We start from the raw sequence: 23,123 nt of genomic DNA, 5'->3' as shown, positions 1-23,123 counted from the left end.
TCCAATGCTAGAAATGAGAGGACTGGTTCTGTATGAAAATGATGACAATCTAAGCTAGGGCCTTAAGTTTTTGCTAATAAAACCAACACCCTACCCCCCCCCCACACACACACACACAAATGAACATGAGAGGATAGATCGTTAGCCACTACACACATTTTTTTTTCTCTCCTTGTTTTTTTCTGTATCCCTTTCTGTAGAAGACCGTAGGCTTGAAACGTAAAAGACTTTTGCTATTCCTGAGTGTTATACTAATACATCTGTTTGTTTTGTACACCACCTGTCTTCGTCTTGTTTTTTTCGTATATATATATATTCTACAGTGGTAATCTACCTATAAAGGGAAAACAACAGAGTATTCATATAAAGTTTGGAAGAAATAACCTAGATCTAGATGGGATAGAGTAAGAAGTCTGTACTTTGAGTAATTGAAACATTTAGATTTATCTATGTTGTATGCCATAAATGTATTCTACTCATTTGTTGGCTGCTGGAGATAAGATCAGACAATTGTTGTGCTGATGATAATGATTGAGACAGAAACACATTCACAGTTGTTCTCTCATCTCTAGACAATTAACCTGTCCTTTTCCTTAACGGTATGTCAGCTTTGGAGAATATTTGAATCTTGAAATTATCTCTCTTTCCTCATAAGAAGCTGGTCTTAATTGTCATTCAGTGATTATGATCTAGAGGCAGAAATAATTTTAATAAATCAAGAATTTTTGTTGTATGGTATTTGATACACCTGTATTCGTTTATCATCGTCATCATCATTTAACATCCGTTTTCCATGCTAGCATGGGTTGGACGATTTTGACTGAGGGCTGGCAACCAGATGGCTGCACCAGGCTCCAGTTTTGATCTGGCAGAGTTTCTACAGCTGGATGTAGTGGGTGCTTTTTACGTGCCACCTGCACGGGGGCCAGTCAGGCGGTACTGGCAATGACCTCGCTCAAATCTTTTTACACGTGCCACCGGCACAGGTGCCAGTGAAGCGGCGTTGGTAACGATCACGCTCAAATGGTGCCCTTTTACATGCCACGGGTACGGAAGCCAGTTGGCTAGTCTGGCAACGATCACGCTCGGATGGTGTTCTGTTGTTCAAATACAGGCCACTGACTACTTGGAGTTATCTTCCTTAGTTTTTTTAGTTTTTTTTTTAAAGTATGCCAATTACCTGTGTTGTACCTGACAGTGGCTATTGTAGTAAAATTTGACCAAGTAACAGTCTGCTCAGTGGTCCAGTAATTTAACCCTTTATCCAGTATGCCAGCCCAGTGAGCAATAATAAAAAGAAAGGAAACATTGTGTGCATGAGAGAGGGATGGATTGGGAGAAAGAGGAGAGAGGGAGAAAAACACTGAAGAATTTGAGATGAGAACATTTTTTTATATAAGAAATTGCAATTTTATTTATAAAAGTATAAATATGTAAGCTTCTCTTCCAAAGGAACGTCTGTATATAAGCACAGTGCAAATCTGGAATGCTGTGTAACTGGCAACAACCAACCTATAGAAATAAAAAAATATATATATAATAATTATAATTATTCACACAATTATTTTCATTTTAACCCTTTAGCATTCAAATTATTCTGACAAATGTAATGCTTATTTATTCACATTGCTTTGAATTACACGGTGCTTAAGGTGGTTCGGTCATGCGGCCCGGTGTCCAGAGGGCGAGCTGATTCGCGATGTCCTCCTCCCACCTCCAAGCTGGCGCACACGCAAGGGCGGGCAGCTGAAGACCTGGGCAACAACGATTAAGGAGGACATCTCTGAACTCTCAGGTCTGCAGGTGGTCGGTCTGCGCAGATGGAACCGCGAATGGCTCACTACCTCAAGTGACCTTGCACAAGACCATCGAGCGTGGGCCACCATGGTTCCTGATGCCGTCAGGTACAAAGAAACCAGCTCAACCCCCCATAGGTGAATGCTGTCACAAGTACAAGTAAGTAAGTAAGAATTAACTATGCATTATCTCATAGCTTTCAGATTTTGATGATGTCATCATCATCATTTAACGTCCATTGTCCATGCTGGTATAGGTTGGACAATTTGGCCAGAGCTGGCAAGCTGGAGAGCAGCACCAGACTCTGGTCTGATGTGGCATGGTTTCTATGTCTGGATGCCCTTCCTAACGCCAACCACTCCAGGAGAGTAATAGGTGCTTTTCACATGCTACTGATACGGGTGGCAGTTATGTAATGCCAGCATTGGCTGCAACTACAATTTCACTTGGCTTAACAGGTAGACCAAACTTAGCCAGTTTGAACATAGAACAGGTAGAATATTTGGGCCAGATATATAAATAAATGTGCCCTTTTAAAGCCTAGCCAGGCTCATGGGACTGGTTTCCCGGTTTCTATGGCGTATGTGTTCCTCAGCTGGATGGGACGCCAGTCCATCGCAGCATTACTCATTTTTGCCAGCTGAGTGGACCGGAGCAGCGTGAAATGAAGTGTTTTGCTCAAAAATACAACGCGTCGCCCAGTCCAGGTATCGAAACCACAATCTTATGATCATGACGCTGACACTTTGGGCCAGATATGGCCAGTTTAAATACTAAAAGGTTAAGAATGTATATTTTCAACATATGTACCTTATATTTTTATCAGTTTGATCTTATCATCATCATTGTTTTAATATCTACTTTACCATGTTCGCACCAGTCAGATGGAATTCCTTGTAGCAGATTTTCTACAGCCAGATTAGAAACAAATGACACCTCCTGTATGGACAGTGATGCCAAGAGAATGAAGCACCAATTTGTAGATAGGGACAGTGCAGTCTGGGTGCATTCACACATGCATACATTTCAACAAAATAAAAAGAGGAAAGTCCTTGGAATTACCTAAGAAATACTCAGAGCAACTTTCAAACAGCCAGCAAATGCTTGCTTGTGTTTCAAGAGAACTGTAGCTTTGTAATCTCCGGAAGGAACAGGATCTTCCGGAACATTAATTTGAGAAGATGGCATCTTGTAGGAATTCTGTAAAAAAAAGAAAATGGAAGGGTCTAGAATGTTGTATGTCTGTGAATGTGCTAGTGTATGTGTGTATGTATGTGTATATGTATGTGTGTGTGTATGAGAATGGGGAGTACCTGGCCAAATAGTTAAATCTACTTTGCAATCATGAGACCCCAGTTCAATCCCACAGTGCAACACCTATAAGCCTGTTGGATAGACTGTATCTCTAAGTTACAGACAAGCCTTCTCTCTCTCTCTCTCTCTCTCTCTCTCTCTCTCTCTATCACACACACACACACACACTGTATTATGTCAATTCTGCCAGAAAATTTCAATAAGAGTAGAGGCATCTGTGAGATACAGATTCATTTACAATGAATATCTAGTCACACTGATTGCATAACTAGAATGCTTCCAGATGTCTAGGACCTGCATTTCATTAATGGAGTTGTAGGGGATACCTCATGCATGTTTTAGCCCTACATAAGGCCTACTGCTCTCCAGGTCTGAGTACAGCTGATTTCTTCCAAAACAGGGAGAAAAAGCAAGAGTAATAGAAGAATTGACTCAAATAGTGGCCTAGTACTTTATTAATTGACCTCAAAGAGATGAAAGGCAAATTTGCTTTTGAACTCAGAGTGAAGAAAGCCAGAAGGATTAAAGCATGGCAATCTCTCCAAAGCTCTGCCAATTGGCTGCCTACTGGATACTCAGCCTCAAAAACTGATTCTCATGTTTACATTCCTTAAATCAGCAAGAAAATCTTCATGATGACCAAAATCTCTCTTAATCCAAGTCTGATCATTGGCATGGCTGTATGGGTAAGACGATCGCTTTGCAACTGTGTGGTTTTGGGTTCAGCTCCACTCACTTTGTGGTACCTTGAGCAAGTGTCTTCTACTACAGTTCTGAGCCAACCAATGCCTTGTGAGAGAATTTGGTAGACAAAATCTGTGTGGAAATCCGCTGTGTATATGTATGAATGTATGTGTATGTGTGTCTTCGTGTTGTGTTGTTTGTCCCACCCAACACTTAACAAATAGTGTCAGTTTGCTTAAGGTTTTGTTGTTAAAATTTCTGAATTCAGAACAATGTGGTTGAAAAGTAAGCTTCTTACCACATAGCCACTCTTAAACAAATTTTTATACAATTCTTAATAACATAAGAAATTTTTTATATACATCATATGGCTATGGTGGGGTCCAGTAGAGAGAAACAGGAACTGAAGGAGTCCATAGGCAAAAAATTGAACAAGAACCACTATTATAAATGATAGCAATAACAATAAACCAACCTTTTTAAATGGACATTTGCAGGGTATATTGTTGTCAATAAATGGTTGAGGACACTGTGGTATTTGTTCCATTAAGCCACATACATCGTCGTAGTCGCAGGAGCCAATATTTCCAATGCAAGGAATTTTAATATATTCTGCTCCAACCTTTTTGTATATTTCCACAGAACCCTGAACAATAATGACACAGAAAAAAAAGAAAGAAATGAATAAAGAAAATAAAAATAGTACAAGATAAAAAAAAAGAGAGAAAACAAAATCCTACAGATTACTTGAAATACAAAATAATGTCACATAATATGGTTGTGTGGGCAAGAAGCTTGATTCTCAACTACATAGATTTGGGGTTCAGTCCCACTGCACAGCACACTTTGGGTAAGTGCCTTCCACAATATCCCCTGGACCAACCAATACTTTGTGAAGGAATTTAGTAAATGAAAGTTGCATGGAATCGCATATATATATACATATATAGTACCCATTATACTCTTGGTGTGGTTGGCATTAGGAAAGGCATCCAGCCATAGAAACCAAACCAAATCAGACCAGCTTACCAGTTCCAGTTAAACTGTCTAATCCATGCCAGCATGGAAAATGGATGTTAAATAATGACAATGATGATGCGCAGGAGTGGCTGTTTGGTAAGTAGCTTGCTAACCAACCACATGGTTCCGGGTTCAGTCCCACTGCGTGGCATCTTGGGCAAGTGTCTTCTGCTATACCCCGGGCCGACAATGCCTTGTGAGTGGATTTGGTAGACGGAAACTGAAAGAAGCCTGTCGTATATATTATATATATATATAAGTGTGTGTGAATATGTTGTGTGTCTGTGTTTGTTCCCCTAGCATTGCTTGACAACCGATGCGGGTGTGTTAGTCCCCGCACTTAGCGGTTCAGCAAAAGAGACCGATAGAATAAGTACTGGGCTTACAAAGAATAAGTCCCGGGGTCGATTTGCTCGACTAAAGGTGGTGCTCCAGCATGGCCACATCAAATGACTGAAACAAGTAAAAAGAGAAAAAGAGAAAAGAGAATAAGATAGAAGATGGACAGATAATTGTTAATGGTATCAAAGCAATAGTAAAATAGTTATACAAGAGTCAACCAATCTTCCTTCCTTGGATTTTAGGTGATCTGGTCTGAGCATTAATTGTTTGTACTCTTACTACTTGCCTTTTGATGTACTTTTACCTATTATATATATATATACATACCAGGGACATGACCTGACCTGACCTGAGACAGCATTCACCCAGGGTGGGTTGAGCTGGCTTCATTCATCCTCAATGCTGCATCTCTCAGAAACACCGATCAGGCTTGGCAATTTGAGGCTAAAGACCACATGATCTCCAACCACTCCCTATTCCAGCGGCGAACACCGTAGACATGGGGACCTAGGTTGGGTTCCAGATCAGCCTTGACTTTCATCAGCCAGGTTTTTCATTGTCCACCACATCACTTTCGCCAACCCTGAAGGGGAACTGGAGCAATTGCTTTGTAGATGAATTCTCCTGGTTGATGACGGAGGGCATGACCCAGCCAACGCAGATGTCTTGTTAGAATGACTTGTCGGAGGGAGGTGATTTTGCACTGGTGTCACACCGAATTCAGTACCAGGGACATGCCACCTGGGTAGGCAAGGTAGGCAGTGCCTATCCAGAATAAAACATATTGATAGTAACATTTTCCTTTTATGGCAAAATATGCACCTAATTCTATAAAATTATGAAGGTTGCTCTGATTACTATGCATAAAATACAAAATATTTTATATTCTTGTAGATTAGGTAGGCATAATTCGCTTCTGCCTTTTAATCTCAGTATTAAAGCTACACATAGGACTGCTGTAGTACATGTGCTGTGTACATTTCTACAACATTTTCTTTACGTGCTATGAAGGCAGAATTATGTCTGCTAAAAACTCAGTTGCACGCCTGTCGTTTGCTTATTTTTTTGTATGTTTTACTACCCTGGATATGAATATAATACCATCATAATCATTCACCTTTCCATGCTTGTATATAACAGATGAAATTCACTGAAGCAGATTTTCTACAGCCAGATGCCTCTCTTGTTTCCAAACAATTTAATGTTTCTCCAGGCCAGACATGTTTTTATGGAATATTGGAAATTAATAACATTCATTTACAACAGTCATGTGATGTCAAGACAAGGAGAAACAAAGATACATACACCATACACACATATGTATGTATATATATATAATATATATATATATAAATGTATATATATATATCACGTGACCGACCAAACCATCAGATGTTGCATTGTTTTAGCCTTTGAATGACGCCATCCCGCTGGCTAAGCGAGCAGGCCAACAGAAGAAAGAGTGGGAGAAAGAGTGGTGAAAGAGTACAGCAGGGATCACCACCCCCTGCCAGAGCCTCGTGGAGCTTTTAGGTGTTTTCGCTCAATAAACACTCACAACGCCCGGTCTGGGCCCTAACCACTGGGCCATTGCGCCTCCACATATATATTATATATATATATATATATATATATATAAATGTATATATTATATATATATAATATATATATATAATATATATATATAAATGTATATATATATATATATATATATATATATATATACGTGTGTGTGTGTCTCTCATACTATAAAGATTCAAGCTATCCTGTGTTACTCATAAAAAAGTTTTTTAATGTATCATTCTACAAAATATTTAGAATATATAGTACAATACAAGAGAAAATAATAAAGACTGCATTATTTTGAAGGATTTTTTGCATTTTGCATTAATGCAGGCATGTAAATAATTTATTTATTAAATATAATAATGATTTCTTTTAAATTATTTACATGTTTTTAAGTTTTGAAAGAATTAGTCTTGATATTAGAATTTACTTATTGTTAAATAAAATTCCATCAAACTATTTCTGTTATTTATGACTGTTTGTGTTTATGATGGACTTCTTTCAGTTTTCATCTCTCAAATCCATTCACAAAGATTTGGTTAACCCAAGGATACAGTGGAAGACACTTGCCCAAGGTACCACAGAATTTACTGCATTTTCCTGCATGCAGTTCGATTTTTTTTTTCAGACCGTAACTTACAGCCAAAAATAAAGATGGATTGACTTATACACCAAGATGACTTAGGAAGACCAAAAATTCTATGTGAAATGCAGCAGGGTTTGGAAAAAAGTTGATGAGGAGTCAGCCCAATCAGCATTGAATGCACACAAAAAAATATGAAACATTATCCTTACCGAAAGGCTATCATCAAAGTCTTCTGTTATATCAAGATCGAAGCCAATATTGAGGTCACCAGGCAAGACCACTGGATCAGGTCCAATAATCAGGTTCTTAACTTTCAAAGTTGATGAGCTGTTACCACAATCTGACCAAGTAAAGCTTTTCAAGTTTTTATGCTCCATGATCTGAGGAAATAAACAAAAAAAAAGCGTGAGTATATATATATCATTGATTTTGCTTTTAGTATTGCATCTCTTCGTAAGTAAATTTTCCAGGGATTATTTTTCAGATTGCATTAAAATAATAACCATATACAACATACAGGTATTTATAGATTTGGTGACACTAACAGGTAATCAGAACTCAAAACATGAGTGTGCATGTGTGCATCATGCCAATTAAATATACAAATTATATATATATATATATATATATATATATATATATATATATATATATATACTTACATATACATAATGAGAATAAGCAGAAAACAGGTACAATATTCTAAGCTTTATAGGATATACACACATTTCACCAAAATGCCAAAATAATTACATAACAGTTGTAGAAACATTATACAAACTTGCACTTCACCTCATTAGTATCATGCAATAAATACCGCATACACACATTGTATACATATATATATATATATATATAGATAGATAGATAGATAAATATATATATAGTGGCAGAGATGTCCTCAGGTAAGCAGGAATACGAAGCATGTTTGCGCTCCTCACACAAAGATGTATGAGATGGCTTGGGCATGTTAGCCGTATGAAAGATGGCAGAATCCCCAAGGACATACTCTATGGAGAGCTTGCTAGGGGTACTAGGTCTGTGGGTAGACCGTTCTTATGTTACAAGGATGTTTGCAAAAGGGACATGAAGGCCTGCAACATCAATATTAGCGGTTGGGAGGCAGTTGCCGGAAACCGTGGAGACTGGCGACATACTGTAAAAGAGGGAATACAAAGGAGTGACAGAGAGAGAGAGGAGAAATGGAAAGAAAGGAAGAGACGTAAACAAGAGACTATGGCACTACAACCAGCCAGGAACAGTCTTCGCTACATTTGCGGTACCTGCCAGAGGGAGTGTTTGTCCAGGATAGGACTACACAGACACAGCAGGAAATGTATCAGGACATGAAATGTAAAAGCCGGACTAGACTACTTTATGCGCAACTCCATTGTCTCCCGAGACAACAAGGATGCCAACAAGTGGCAGAGATCAGATCAGAGGTACATAAGGGAGGGTGGGAGTGGAGTGGATATGGGATGTTGCAGATGAGGTATGACAGGTCTCAGTCGTAGCTCAGGGTAGAGGGAAGGCTAACTGAAAGATGGTAGTAAGTGGGAAATTATATGGGAAGGGATGATAATGAGAATGAGGGCTGGATATTACTAGAAAGTGGTTTTAAGTGGCGGGGAGTGAAGAACTGATGTAGCTCAAAAAAAAAAAAGATGAGAGAGGAAATATGTGCTGATTCAGTTCTCAAGTTAGAACAGTGATGGAGTGATGAGTATTAAGAGGACAAGATGTAGAGGAATGCTTGAAGGGGAAGGTGGGTGTAGGAGCAGGGCCTAGCATGTGTGGGCATAAACAAAATGCTCTTAGGACTTCATTTTCTCCATGTGGATGAGACTTTTTGAGCTCAGGAAATTGCTGATCATTTCAGTCCGTCATCATTTCCTCTATGAGGTTCAACGTGTTGAGATCAGCTTTCACTACTTCATCCAATGTCTCACTATCACCAGTTCCATCCACTTTAAGTGACCAGCACTATAAACAACTGCCCTCTTCCATGCACAACACAAGGGGCCAAACCAGTACAGTCTTCTCTCTTGCACACTATACCTGATTTTCTCTTCTGTCTAATTTTTCTCTCAACAAACTTGCACTTTATCATACATGCACACAGACATTGCATATCCAGTGGATCAATACAAGCTTCATTCCTCCATAGTCTTTGCATGTCCTCCGAATTCCAGGCCCATGTCTCACTATCACATAGCATCGCTGTTTATATGCAAACATTATACAATCTACCTTTCACTCTGAGAGAGAGATCTTTTGTTGCCAACAGAGGTAATAGCTTTCTGAACTTTCTCCATCCTTTTCTTATTCTAGCAACTATACTTTCAGCACTTCTTCCACTGACAATTGGTCCTCCTAGGTAACAAAAATTATCTACTATATAGGCATAGGAGTGGATGTGTGGTAAGTAGCTTGCTTATGAACCACATAGTTCTGAGTTCAGTCCCACTGCGTGGCACCTTGGGCAAGTGTCTTCTACTATAGCCTCTGGCCAACCAAAGCCTTGTGAGTGGACTTCGTAGACAGAAACTGAAAGAAGCCCATTGTATATATGTATGTGTGTGTATGTGTTTGTGTGTCTGTGTTTGTCCCCCAACATCACTTGACAACCGATGCTGGTGTGTTTACGTCCCTGTAACTTAGCGGTTCAGCAAAAGACACCGATAGAATAAGTACTAGGCTTACAAAGAATAAGTCCTGGGGTCGATTTGCTCGACTAAAGGTGGTGCTCCAGCATGGCCACAGTCAAATGACTAAAACAAGTAAAAGAGTAAAGAGAGAGTACTAGCTCTAAGGATCTTCTTGATCAGTGTAGAAAATTTATTTTTCATGTCTCCTTAGTATTTATTACACCTAGAGATCTGTCATAAAGTATTTTTTTCTGCTAACCTTGTCATTCCAATGCACTCCTTGTATATCCATAGCCTTCACTGGATAAACAGTATGGAATCCCTGCCAAAATCTTTCTTACATATCAAGTAGGGCCATTTTCCTGATGGAAATGAAGTTCTGTCTGTTTTCCTACTTACTAGAATTGTCTTTGCTGAGTTAATTTTAAGGCCCTTTGATTTGAGGTTTTACTTCCATACTTGAAATTTTTCTAATTCTACAACAGATTCCATTGTGAGAATGAGGTCACCAGCAAATAATCATTCCCAAGGACAGCCAGTCTTAAATTCCTCTGTTGTGACCAAGAGGACTATGATAAAAAGGAAGAGGCTGAGAACCAAATCCTGGTGAACTTTTAACTAAAATCTCAGTCCTTCACTATACTCATGGCTAACTCTCGCTTTACTGACAGCATCCTTGTATTTGGTTTGTATGGCCTTCACAAGCCTTTCTACAACCCTGAACTTCCTCAGAGACCACCAGATCACAGAGAAAGGGACTCTATCAAAGGCTTTCTCCCGACAGATGAATATGAAGTACGATGGCTTACATTTTGCTAAATAGTTCTTCTGTAGTTATCTTTCTATAATGATGGCATCAGCAGTAATTCTCCCTGGCACAAAACCAAATTGAATCTCATCTAATCTAATCCTCTTCCTTAACTGTGACTTAACTCTCTGAATAACTTTCAATGTCTTTGTCCAACAATTTGACACTTCTGTAATGACTTCTAAGGCATCTCCTTTACTTTTGTAACAGCTGAGTATAATGTTGCTACACCAGTCATTGGGTATATATATACATTTATGTGTATGTATATATATATATATATATCATCATCATCGTTTAACGTTTGCTTTCCATGCTGGCATGGGTTGGACAGTTTGACTGAGGACTGGTGAACCAGATGGCTGCACCAGGCTCCAGTCTGATCTGGCAGAGTTTCTACAGCTGGATGCCCTTCCTAACGCCAACCACTCCGAGAGTGTAGTGGGTGCTTTTACATGCCACCAGCACGAGGGCCAGTCAAACGGTACTAGTAACGACCACACTCAAGTGGTGTTTTCTTACATGCCACCTGCACAGGAGCCATATTCTTAGTTTGTGCATGTGTATGCAAATATAGTATTGGTATATCCCATTTATGTTCAATAGAAATTAAATAAAGAATTTTGACATGTACAAATATTTATTTCCCCCCACTGTATATCATATAACATTCCTTCCCATTAGGGATCAGATCAGATGGTAATGTTAAAGTGGACAACCCTTTAACATTTAAACCAGCCATTCCAGGCCCAAATATTCTACCTGTTTTATGTTCAAACTGGTAAGATTCAGTCTTTCACACTTACCCAGCAATGTCATACTAAAAATAAATAATCACATCTTTGAAATCTCAAAGCTAAAAGATAATACAGGATTAATTTTATAAAAAATGTGAATATATAACATTTGACAAGTAATCTGAATGCTACAGGGCTAATCTCATCACCCAAATAGGCTGTGGTGAGATTTGAACTCAGAATACAAAGAGCAGAAATAAAATAGCCCCAAAGTATTGTATTCAATATTCTTACAGCTCTTGTAATCCACCACACTGGATTGATCAATTTTTTACATTGATCTTGAAAGAATGAAAGGCAAATTTGACCTTGGTGGAATCTGAATTCAGGACATGTTCCAGACCCAGCCTGATTGAACATATTTATAATCAAAAGAGTTCCAACCATAACCATTCCACCTTTTTTTCAGGTATAGTATATCCTAAACGCCATATTCTAAAATGGTAGGACATGATTTGTAGGCTTTTTTACTTATTTCTAGCAAGTCGAGCTACCACACTGAGGCTATCTTACTGAATCACAAATACCAAAGTTCATTACCAGAGCAACCAACTAAATAAAAACTAAACCTATATCCAGTAACATATGTATGTACATGTATAGGAGAGAGGGAGGAAGAGAGAGAGAAAGAAAGAAGTATACGTGTGTGTGTGTGTGTGAGTCTATGTAGATGTTTGAGTGCATGAAAGTGTATGAGAATGCATACATGAGTTTTACTTCTACTCAAGCACTTTCCTACCATTCAAGTGTGATCATTACCTGCGTCGCCTTACTAGCACTTGTGCCGGGGGCACGTGAAAAAACATTCGAGCAAGGTAGTTGCCAGTGCTGCTGGACTGGCTCCTGTGCAGGTGGCACATAAAAAGCACCATTTGTGCGTGGCCGTTGCCAGTACCACCTTGACTGGCCCTCGTGCCGGTGGCACATAAAAGCACCCACTACACTCTCGGAATGGTTGGCATTAGGAAGGGCATCCAGCTGTAGAAACTCTACCAGATCAGATTGGAGTCTGGTCTGCCAGATCTCAAGCATGGAAAGCGGATGATAAACGATGATGATGTTACTAAAACATGCGCTCTAAAAAGCAACATTTCCTTAAGCTAATGTAGATTTGAATGCAGTTATCGTGGCACTACGTCAGTTATGATGACGAGGGTTCCAGTTGATCCGATCAACGGAACAACCTGCTCATGAAATTAACGTGCAAGTGGATGTGCACTCTACAGACACATGTATCCTTAACATAGTTCTGGGGGAGATTCAGCGTGACACAAAGTGTCAAAAGGCTGGCCCTTTGAAATATAGGTACAACAGAAATAAAGAAAGTTGTAGTGAAAGAATACAGCAGGGTTCGCGACCACCTCCTGTTGGAGACTCATGGAACTTTATGTGTTCACTCATTAAACACTCACAACGCCAGATCTGGGAATCAAAACCACTATCCTATGACTGCGTGTCCGCTGCCCTAACCACTGGGCCATTGCACTTCCACCATGAATGCATTACATCTGAAAGAAAGGCAAGCTGTTCAAGGCTGGGGTGCTTCTGACAATAGTTCTGTTTAATCAGGCTGAACCAAAATGTCAGAATTCGATTTTATTTTTTGTTAAATTATGTTTTAGGTTGTTTTTTTTTTTAAGGAATACTAGTTTTGGGGGTGTTTATTTCTATTTCTTCTTGTTTACACATGTTTTGCTTTACTTTTATTCGTGTAATGAAATTATTTACTAACAAGAGCACAAAACACCACCAAGATAACACCAATGTCCTCTCAAGGATTAGCCAGAGATGATTTTTAAAATGAGAATCATCATGATCATCGTTTAACGTCCGTTTTCCATTCTAGCATGGGTTGGACGGTTCGACTGGGGTCTGGGAACCCAGGAGGCTGCACCAAGCTCCCGTCTGATCTGGCAGTGTTTCTACAGCTCGATGCCCTTCCTAACGCCAACCACTCCGTGAGAGTAGTGGGTGCTTTTTACATGCCACCAGCACAGGTGCCAGGGGAGGCTGGCAACTGCCACGATCAGTTGGTGCTTTTTACGTGCTACCGGCACGGAAGCCAATCAAGGCAGCGCTGGCATCGGCCATGTTCTGATGGTGCTTTTTACGTGCCACCAGCACAGGTATCACATTTACAATTTCCATCTGACTCAATAGGTCTCCTCAAGCACAGCAGGTTGCCCTACAAACCAATGTAAGCACAGCAGGCCATCCTGCAATCCAAGGTACTTTGGATGGGCTGGGGCTGCTATGTGAAGCTGGTGCAGGAAACAGCCATGAACTCACATTATTTGTCAGGTCTTCATAGTCATAGCACATCTTCAGAGGTCTCGGTCTTTTGTCATTGCCTCTGACTGGAGAGAAAATGAAAAAATGTATAAATGGTGTTTAGTAGTTCCCACTGCCAGTTCTAAACACCGTTTATACATTTTCTCTCCAGTCAGCACAGCAGCAGTACCTATCAGGGACCAGTTATGGATCAAATAACAAGTGGTCCCATAGTTAAGGCAGTGCTCATGACATCTAACAGGAACTTCAAGCCTGGTGAGAGGGAAAGAGCAAGATATCCTCAAACCAGAGACCTACCCTGAATGACAAATGCCTACATTCCAGCCATCAAGAAGATCAGAGTCTAGACATTCATTACACAGGCTACCTGTGTATAAACATGTCCTGATGTCATGTAAACCAGTTCCACTACCTAAAGTCTAAAATAAGTCCAATGTCTGAAGGCTAAGCAGGGTAAATTGGAAATAAACCAGCAGAAGACAGCAAAAAACCACAGCTGTATCTTTCCTCATAAAAACATCACAAATCTTCAGACTTTGGCATGGGGATCTATGATCACAAACGCCTGCTGGCATGGCACATTTCAAGAGAGAGGAGGAAAACTATTTGTAGTGACCAACAAACCGATGGTGGTCTGCGTTGGTAAAAATTATGCAGTGCAGTTCATATCAGAAGTGGGAAGAAGTGTCAGCTGTTTCAGGATTGAACCTTCGTCCGAGTGAGACAGAAAAAAAAGGTGGCGAAATTCAGGTTTAAGCACCCCATAGCTTTTTTTTTATTTTTTGAAATTTTCAGAAAATTCTTGTGAATGTGTTTCTCATACGATTATGAGAACCCCACCCCACCCCACTACCACCAAATCCTAAAAGTTCCACTCTTCTTCAAATCTTTTTTTTTTTTTTAATCTGAGTTTAAAAATAATAATAATGAAATTATTGTATAGTGCTCAGGTGCACCACAACTTGTCAAAAGTGCATATAAAGTATATGCAGTAATGTACAAATGTCTGGAAAGCGAACAGTGTATGAGTCAGATACATGCTTGCGTGTGTATGGGGGGGGGGAATCAGGTGTAGTGTTGGCGAATCTCAGGAAGCATGGAAGTTTTGAAGGATGCAGTGCTCCGACAACTAACAACTGATGCCGGCAGTCTGTTCCATACTTCAGCAACTCTTAGCGTGAAAAAATACGTAGTCCGAATTTTTTGCTTAAATACCAACAACTGACCATTCTTCGGTGCATCATTAAATGTGTTTATGGGGAGAAAAATATTGAAAAACATCACTACATGTCAAAATGACAAAGAAATGAGGAAGGTATCAGGTGGTCGTGAAATGTGCTAAAAATTACAGGTTAAGTCGCCCGAAAATCACGCAAATTTTTTCCAATATTCTTATAAAATCCCGTGTATAGAACACAAATTCACAAAAATTTTCTGAAAATTAAAAAAATATATAAAAAGTTATGAGGGGTTATAAGGGGTGCTTAAACCAGAATTCTGCCCAATTTCTTTTCTTTCCCAGACAAAGGGATATTGCCGAAACATCAAATTTTCTTTTCTCAGTGAGAAGAGGAATTTGATGTTTAGTAATAATTAATGACGTGAGAACTTTTCACATCGTTAATTATTACTAGCGCTGCTGCTTTGAGAAAGACTGACTGAGCTTTTAAGTTTCCATGAGCTAAGCTATACCACAGAAATATCTTCTATTGATTCTTCGGATCTTTAAACTTCACGACTTTGTAAGGTTTATAGGTAGGGGCTCTCCATCAGCACCGGTCGAAAAGCGTTACTTTCGGCCGGTGTCCCTCAATATCAGGTCCTTTCTGGAAGTATGTCCCCTAATATTTATGTTGCTTCTTAATCTGTAATCAATAGCATTTCCATTTATAACCATCCTGTCTTCTCTTCCACCCAGGAATTCTGTACCCGGGGCGATTACATTATTCACCGTTTCATTTAGATTATTTTTAGTTAGTTTCAATATCAGTTAAAAAAAATAATAATACAGAAATCTTATATAATAATAATAATAATAATAATAATAATGAAATATTATTTGTATTTACAATATTTAAAATATATATGTGGCTATTACTAAAAAAACTAGTATATAAAAGCGTGTGTATGTGTTGAAGAAAAAGTATTGTAGAATCAGAATGTGAAAAGGGCATGTGGTACCATGGTTCTGAATGAATGAAAACTGGTGAATTTCCAATACATATTCTGTTTACATTAGTAGAATCTCCGAAATGATGATTGGCGAAAAAAAAAAAAAAAACCTTTTCCTCCATTAATCTATCTATATTGACTAATGAAGTAAAATCTTATGTTAATTAATCAAATGTTGTATGTAGATTAAAGTATTTTATTGTAGTCGTACGCGTAAACGAAAATATACGTATATTTTTTTTATCACGAATCTTTGTTTACATATATAACAGGAATAGGGATTCGAAAATGAAACAGAGATCATGGTAGACTCTTCGCCAAGTGTCCAAATATCACGACAGTAGCCGAGATAATGGTATAATTAACGCTGACCAGCTTCTGATATCGGGGCGAGTGTCGAATGGCCGGTTATTATGAAAAAAAAAAATAGAAAGGAAGAATGTTATGAAACTTCATTCACTCGAGTTATTTTTTTGGCTCCAAATCAATCCTGTTCGAGCAACATCCCAACAAGGAATTATGTATCTCAAACTGTCTTATTCAATGTGCCAGTTCTGAAAAATATTGTGTGGATTGGGGGGAATTTTGACTGCTACTTTTTAGCATGTCGAGCGACTATGTAGATGTTTGGGTACCTTTCTTTCCATTTACGTTAGTACACAAATAAGCCACCGATGTGCTGCAGAAAAACTAAGGCCTACACAAAAGAATAAGGTGTGGCAGATAGAAGCAGTCAAGTAGAAAAGGCCACCACTTACGTAAGTGGTCATGTCTGACTGCCTTCCGATCCTCTAGAGCAGTGCTTTTCAAACTTTTTGCTGGAGCGGAACCCCAAGGAAACATTCCACTGGCTCGAGGAACCCCTGTGCAATAATTTAATAGTCTTATGTACACATATCTGCAGAGGAGACTTACAAATTACTGCCGATTTTAGCAGTTTTGTAACTTCTTGCGGAACCCCTGCATTGTACTGGCGGAACCCTGGTTGAAAATCACTGCTCTAGAGGATATTATAAGCAAGAGTAAGGAAAGGAAATGCAAAGCACCGGTAGCCTGTTACAGATAGATAGATTGCCAGGAGTAGTGAAGATTCTAATATTTCAAAAAGATAGATAAGTCGATTCGGAGACAACGATAGACAGAGAGAGAACGGCATCGTGAGAGTGACTTACCCATGTTCTAAAACGTTCCAGGTTGACCTGTGCAGGACGATGGGGTTGATATCTTAAGACATTATCTGCCAGGCAGAAGCCTACCAAACACGATAACAATAAGAGCTTCATGGTATTTGTCTTCTGCTATGAAAAATATCAGTGATCAACAAACAAAGCCTATCGTGACAATAGTATACGCTGTTACTGAAAGAGCAGATGTCTAAGCAGTAATATCTCCCCGTCAGAGAGGCTCGTATTTATAACAAACTATTTGTTCCGGCTGTTATGACGTTACTCCCTCTTTTTTCTGTTTTATCTACATAGTCACATGTGTGTGTATGCGTGTGGATATGTCACTATCGTAATCGTGTATGTGTGTGTGTGAATGTACTATGTAACGTGTGGAGGTATCCGTACACACACGGTGTGTGTGTGCATGTGACTAAAGGACATTACATCTACCCCACTATCATATTATAAATTTTTATGTGTGTGTGTACATACATACACATGATATATATATATGTGTGTGTCTGTGTGTGTTCCTATATAGTGAATACGAACGCACTACCCCTACCCACTTTAATCAAATCGGTGTCGTATGATAGAAAATTCATATGATCAAAAATCTACAATTTGTGTTGTACTTAGATGAAAGTCGAATTGGAAGGCGGCGTGCGGGATGGGGGCGCTTACAACTGTATATATTGATCGTACAGGTGTTAAAAAAAAATGATTGATTGGTTGGTTGCGTGTTTGTATCTAAGTACTGTATGTTCGTTTAATAGATACATCGATCTTCGATTATACTATGACGAAGAATTGGCTCTGGCTGCAGAATTTTTTTTCCCTTTTTTTTTTTTAACGATGTGCAATTAAAAACGTGTGTGTTGTTAACGCCCACTTTGGTATCGAAACTGACAGTTTCGGACACCTTGAGCATAATCCTTTGAACCCGGAAAAATTTAAAACAGAGAGTTACTTACTTGCAAATAAATGTGTTAACATGTGACATTAATGACCGAGGTTACCGTGGTCTTTTCCGTAGGCTTTTCTTTCCATCGATAAACCTTATCAGCTTCCCCCTTTACACTTTACATCATGACATTCCTGTGATACACGATCCCTATTGATCGTTTTTTTTTCCTTTCTACGATCCCTTTTGATCGAAAACCTACCCCACTTTTTTTTTCCTCCCCAAAAAGAAAAGCTCTACTTTGTAATTTGTCCCGTCTGTGTCCAGCCCTGTGTGGCTAATAAAGAAGAGTCCCTGACAGAGGAGCCTCCTATGCAGCTTCTGCCTCTAGCCCAAGGAAAATTTTACTGGCTCCAGAATGGATGGGGATGGTTATTTACAATGAATAAGGCTCGTTTAATTATTGATTATTTTAAAATTATTATTGCTTTTTGATTAAGAAGCTAGTTTTGCAACCTCTTGATTTCGGGATCAGGTCCCACTGTGCGATACCATAGTCAAGTATTTTCTGCTATAGCCTTGGTCCGATCAATACCTTGTGAGTGAATTTGACAGTTGGAAACTGTGTAGGAGCCATTCATATATATGTATATATATATATATATATATATATATATATATATAATCTTTTATCTTGCACCTGCTTCTGTTATAAGACTGCGACCCCAGTACTTATTTTTCAACTTTGGCACTTATTCTATTAGTCTCTTTTGCCAAGCAGCTAACTTAAGGGAATTTAAACAAACCAACAACAGAAGTCGAACAGTTGGGCGTCCAAACATAGACACACACATACAAACATGACAGGCTTCTACATGGCCTCCATCCCCCAAATTCACTCACAAAACATTGGTCGACATGGGGACATAGAAGACTCTATATTTCACTGCTTGACAACCGGTGTTGGTGTGTTTATGTTCCCATAACTTAGCACTTCCACAAAAGAGACCAACAGATTAAAATTAATTTGTTCGATTAAAAACCCTTCAAGACAGTACTTCAGTATGGCCGCAGTTAAATGACTGATACAAACAAAAGGATGAAAGAAAACAAACAAAATTTTACTTTACTTCAGGTTCTTAAACTAACAACAGTTGTAGTGTTTTCTCAAAAATGCTAAGCTTCACAATCTTTGATGACTTTTTATGATGATCTCTCAGAGTAACCTTTCACAATGACATCACATACTTAATATTGTCAAAATTACATTCCCCAAAAAACTAGGATTCTTTTTCAGAGCCAGAATCTACGTCAGTTCTTACCAGATTATGACCATCTACTAAACTCAAATAAAACCCACTTGAGGAGACCTATTGAGTCAAGTACATCAACATGAAAATAAATATCAAATGGAAATTGTAGTTGTGATACCTGTGCCGGTAGCACGTAAAAAGCACCATCCGAACGTGGCCAATGCCAGTGCCACCTTGACTGGCTTCTGTGCCGGTGGCAAGTAAAAAGCACCATCTGATCGTGGCCGCTACCAGCCTCCCCCTGGCACTTGTGCCAGTTGCGCATAAAAAGCACCCACTACACTCATGGAGTGGTTGGCATTGGGAAGGGCATCCAGCTGTAGAAACACTGCCAGATCAGACTGGAGCCTGATGCAGCCTCCTGGCTTTCCAGACCCTGGTCGAACCGTCCAACCCTTGCTAGCACGGAAAACGGACGTTAAACGATGATGATGATGATGATTACACTACTGCTCACATATCTGACACAGTACTAAACACACACACCACCTTTGACCACGTTACAGATACATACACACACTTGCATATGAGAGAGCACTACTAATATTGCGTCATCATTGTTAGCATTTAATATCCATGACCCATACTGGCATGGGTTGAACAGGTTTGGCAGATTGGAGATGAAGGATTAAAGCATGAGAGGGAAGGGACCAGAGCAATCCAGCTTTCTTGCTGTGGAGGAGCTACATGGCTACTCACATTATAAAAGAGAGGATATACATGATTATGCATAGAGCTAAGAAGAAATAACAGTGAGGATGACATGTGTGTGAACTCTCAAGTTAAGAGGTGAGTAGAAATGAGTGGGGAGGGGGGCAGAATAACCAGTAGTGTGGGTAGGTGGAGGTTGCAAGAGATGGGAAGTGGTTGAGGAGTGAATATAAAGAAGGAAGAACAAGTATTGAGTGATGATAAGTAGAGAAGATAGGGAAGAGTAGGTGACAACTGTAAATATTGGATATGGTACACTTTTACAACAATCTTAAAATGAAATTTACAATACTACTCTTATAGCTGAGACACAAATGTCCTAGACCCACATTAGAATGCTGTTCATATATGAGGAAGTGCCAAAAAATTCCTGGCTTTAGGTAAAAGAAAATACAAGAAGATCAGTTAATTATGATTTTATTTAACATATTCCCATCTTAGATTCACACACTTATTGCAGCAACCCTTCAGTTTTTCTAAAAGAACTCACAAGGTTGCTCCTCCAAACAGGTCTTTCACAATACCCTTAAAGCCAGGAATCTTTCAGCATCTGCTCATATCTGAGATTGCCTCTATTGACCTACAAGAAAAAAAAAACAGCTTAACCCCCCTCAAATCATATTCTACAGTGTTAAAAAGAAAAGGGGACAAATGTGCTGAATAAAAAAATAACCTTAAATACACTCTACCAGAAAATGATAAAAAAACAAAAAAAAAAGACATGATTGCCATGGTTGGAACAACTGACAATATTTCTTTTCAATCACATGGTCATAGCTGGAATGTCTTTGAGCATAAACCTATTCAGTCAAGACTGACTTGGGGCTGAGCACAATAAAATAATTGTAGCCAGAACAACTTTGATCACGCATTTGTTCAGACAAAGTTGACCTGGGGATAATTAAAACAGCTAGAATATCTTTGACCACAGGTCTTCCATGCTGTAATTGTTTTGGTTTCTGCACACAGTCTCAGAGCGAAGCACTTGCCTGACAAGTAGACCACCTAAATGATCGCTCAGATATTGTTTTGATCCCATGATGCAAAAATGATTCCTACATACATACATGTAAGATTGCATGTATGTATGGAAGTATGTATGCATTCATGTATGTATGCATTCATGTATGTATGCATGGATGTAAGTGTGCATTCATGAAGATAGGTATGTGTGGGTTTATGTATGTATGTATGTATCTATCTATCTATCTATCACGCCTCCTTCCTTCAAACGGGAAGGAAGAGCTATTTTCATAATACTTGTAGCTATGGCAAAAGAATATATCTGGTGGATGCATCTGAAAGGATTAGAGACAAACACTTTCCTCTCTGGTCAATCTCTCATCAACTTCTTCAAGTATCACTTGAAAAGGAAGGTGAGAGTAGAGAGGGAAGTTTTGTCTAGCGACTGTTTCAAAAAAAGATGGGTAAATGTAGCAAGGATGGCACGTATGAATGACGAAACCACCTTGAGCATGAACCGTAAAAATTTAAAACAGAGAGTTACTTATTTGTAAATAAATATGTTAATATGTGACGTTATTGCCCGAGGTTACTGTGGTCTTTTTGTAGGTTTTTCTTTCCACAGATAAACTTCCCCATTTCTTCGGAACTTTTTGTACTATTTCAACATTTTTTGCATATATCCCCAACGAATTCAATCCATATTGATCGTTGTCCCTGTTTTTTTTTTTTTGTAATTATCCCCTCTGTGTCTATGTTTCTATGTATGTACAGTAACATAGCAAAAGTGTGTGCCACTGATAGCAACTCTTGAGTTTACTGCCACCCAACCATCTCAGCAATACAGGCTATGTAGATTTATATGGCATACCCAAATGCCACCCTATAAAAATGTCACTAGAGGCTGACCACCATCATCTCCAGCTTCTCTGTTGTTATGTTTGCATGAGTGCATGTATGTGTGTGCGTGGAAGTACGGGATTAGGATTTGTTGAAAATGTATTTGTGCATGTGTTAAAAACTATTCACATGCAAGAGTATACGTGTATTCAAGTGTGCATGTGTATGTATGTTCATATGTACTTTTTTAGTGTAAGTGTGAACAAATGATGTATTAATCGTGTGTTTTTTTTTATCTCTGCTCTCTTGACCAGTAGAAAGTCTAATAACAAAAATAACATTGTTATCTTGTGTATATATGTGCATACACACACACACACACATACATGTGAGTGTATATACAAACATATATACTTACATACAGGCAGACATACACATATATACTTGCATACAAAAGTAAACACATAAATACATAATTATTACATACAAATATACATACAAACATACCTACATAAATAGCACAGACAAATATAGATATACACATTTATATAAACACCCATGCATACATACAGACAAACATACCTTTATCACTAAAGTTACATAAGTGACTTAATCTCAAAATTTCGTGTATTATACTAATTAAATTTAGATAAATAATAACTTTTGAAGTCTGATAAGAGCAACCCATGAAACGTTTGTTCCAAGAGTCATTTACATGGGTTTACAGCTTAACCCTTTCGTTACTATATTTATTTTGAGATGCTCTGTATTTCTTTCAATTATTTTAAATATAACAAAGAATTTAGTAAAATTACTTAGTTATCATTAAACAAGTGTTAGGAACATAAATTGCGACTAAGGTTTGGTGGTATATTCTAATGCAAAACTTATGAAAACAAGACATTTGTACTACAGAGCCAGAGCCAGTTTTGGCCAGGTTGGTAACGAAATCATAAATAGAAAATAAAATATATTTTTTTAAAACATATAACTAGATCACAAAAATTATAAAAATGAATAATCAATATATAATAACCTGAAGAGTGACTATAATTTTAAATTGAATTGATTTTCGATTAAATTTTAAATTTAATTGTAATTTGAATTTAATTATAGCCATAAAACGTATGTAGTTTTTTTACTTATATTTTGATTATTCATTTTTATAATTTTTGTGATCTAGTTGTATGTTTTAAAAAG

The 23,123-nt window shown here is 38.4% G+C and overlaps 1 protein-coding gene across 1 annotated transcript; it reads right to left on the bottom strand.

The window, feature by feature from the left end:
• Nucleotides 1–1,386: 1,386 nt before the first annotated feature.
• Nucleotides 1,387–17,477, bottom strand: LOC115218607 (ganglioside GM2 activator). The gene is made up of 5 exons (XM_029788508.2): nt 17,199–17,477; nt 7,519–7,689; nt 4,271–4,441; nt 2,860–2,997; nt 1,387–1,512 (listed from the first exon to the last, which is right to left on the bottom strand). Exons 1-4 carry the CDS (start codon nt 17,307–17,309, stop codon nt 2,860–2,862), a joined length of 591 nt encoding a protein of 196 aa, XP_029644368.1. The 5' UTR covers nt 17,310–17,477; the 3' UTR covers nt 1,387–1,512.
• Between the last annotated feature and the right edge of the window lie 5,646 nt (nt 17,478–23,123).

The sequence above is a fragment of the Octopus sinensis genome, linkage group LG13, assembly GCF_006345805.1.
Source record: "Octopus sinensis linkage group LG13, ASM634580v1, whole genome shotgun sequence".
In the NCBI taxonomy this organism is placed as follows: Eukaryota; Metazoa; Mollusca; class Cephalopoda; order Octopoda; family Octopodidae; genus Octopus; species Octopus sinensis.
Note: the sequence above shows the minus strand (reverse complement) of the source record. Positions and strands in the feature narration are given on the sequence as shown.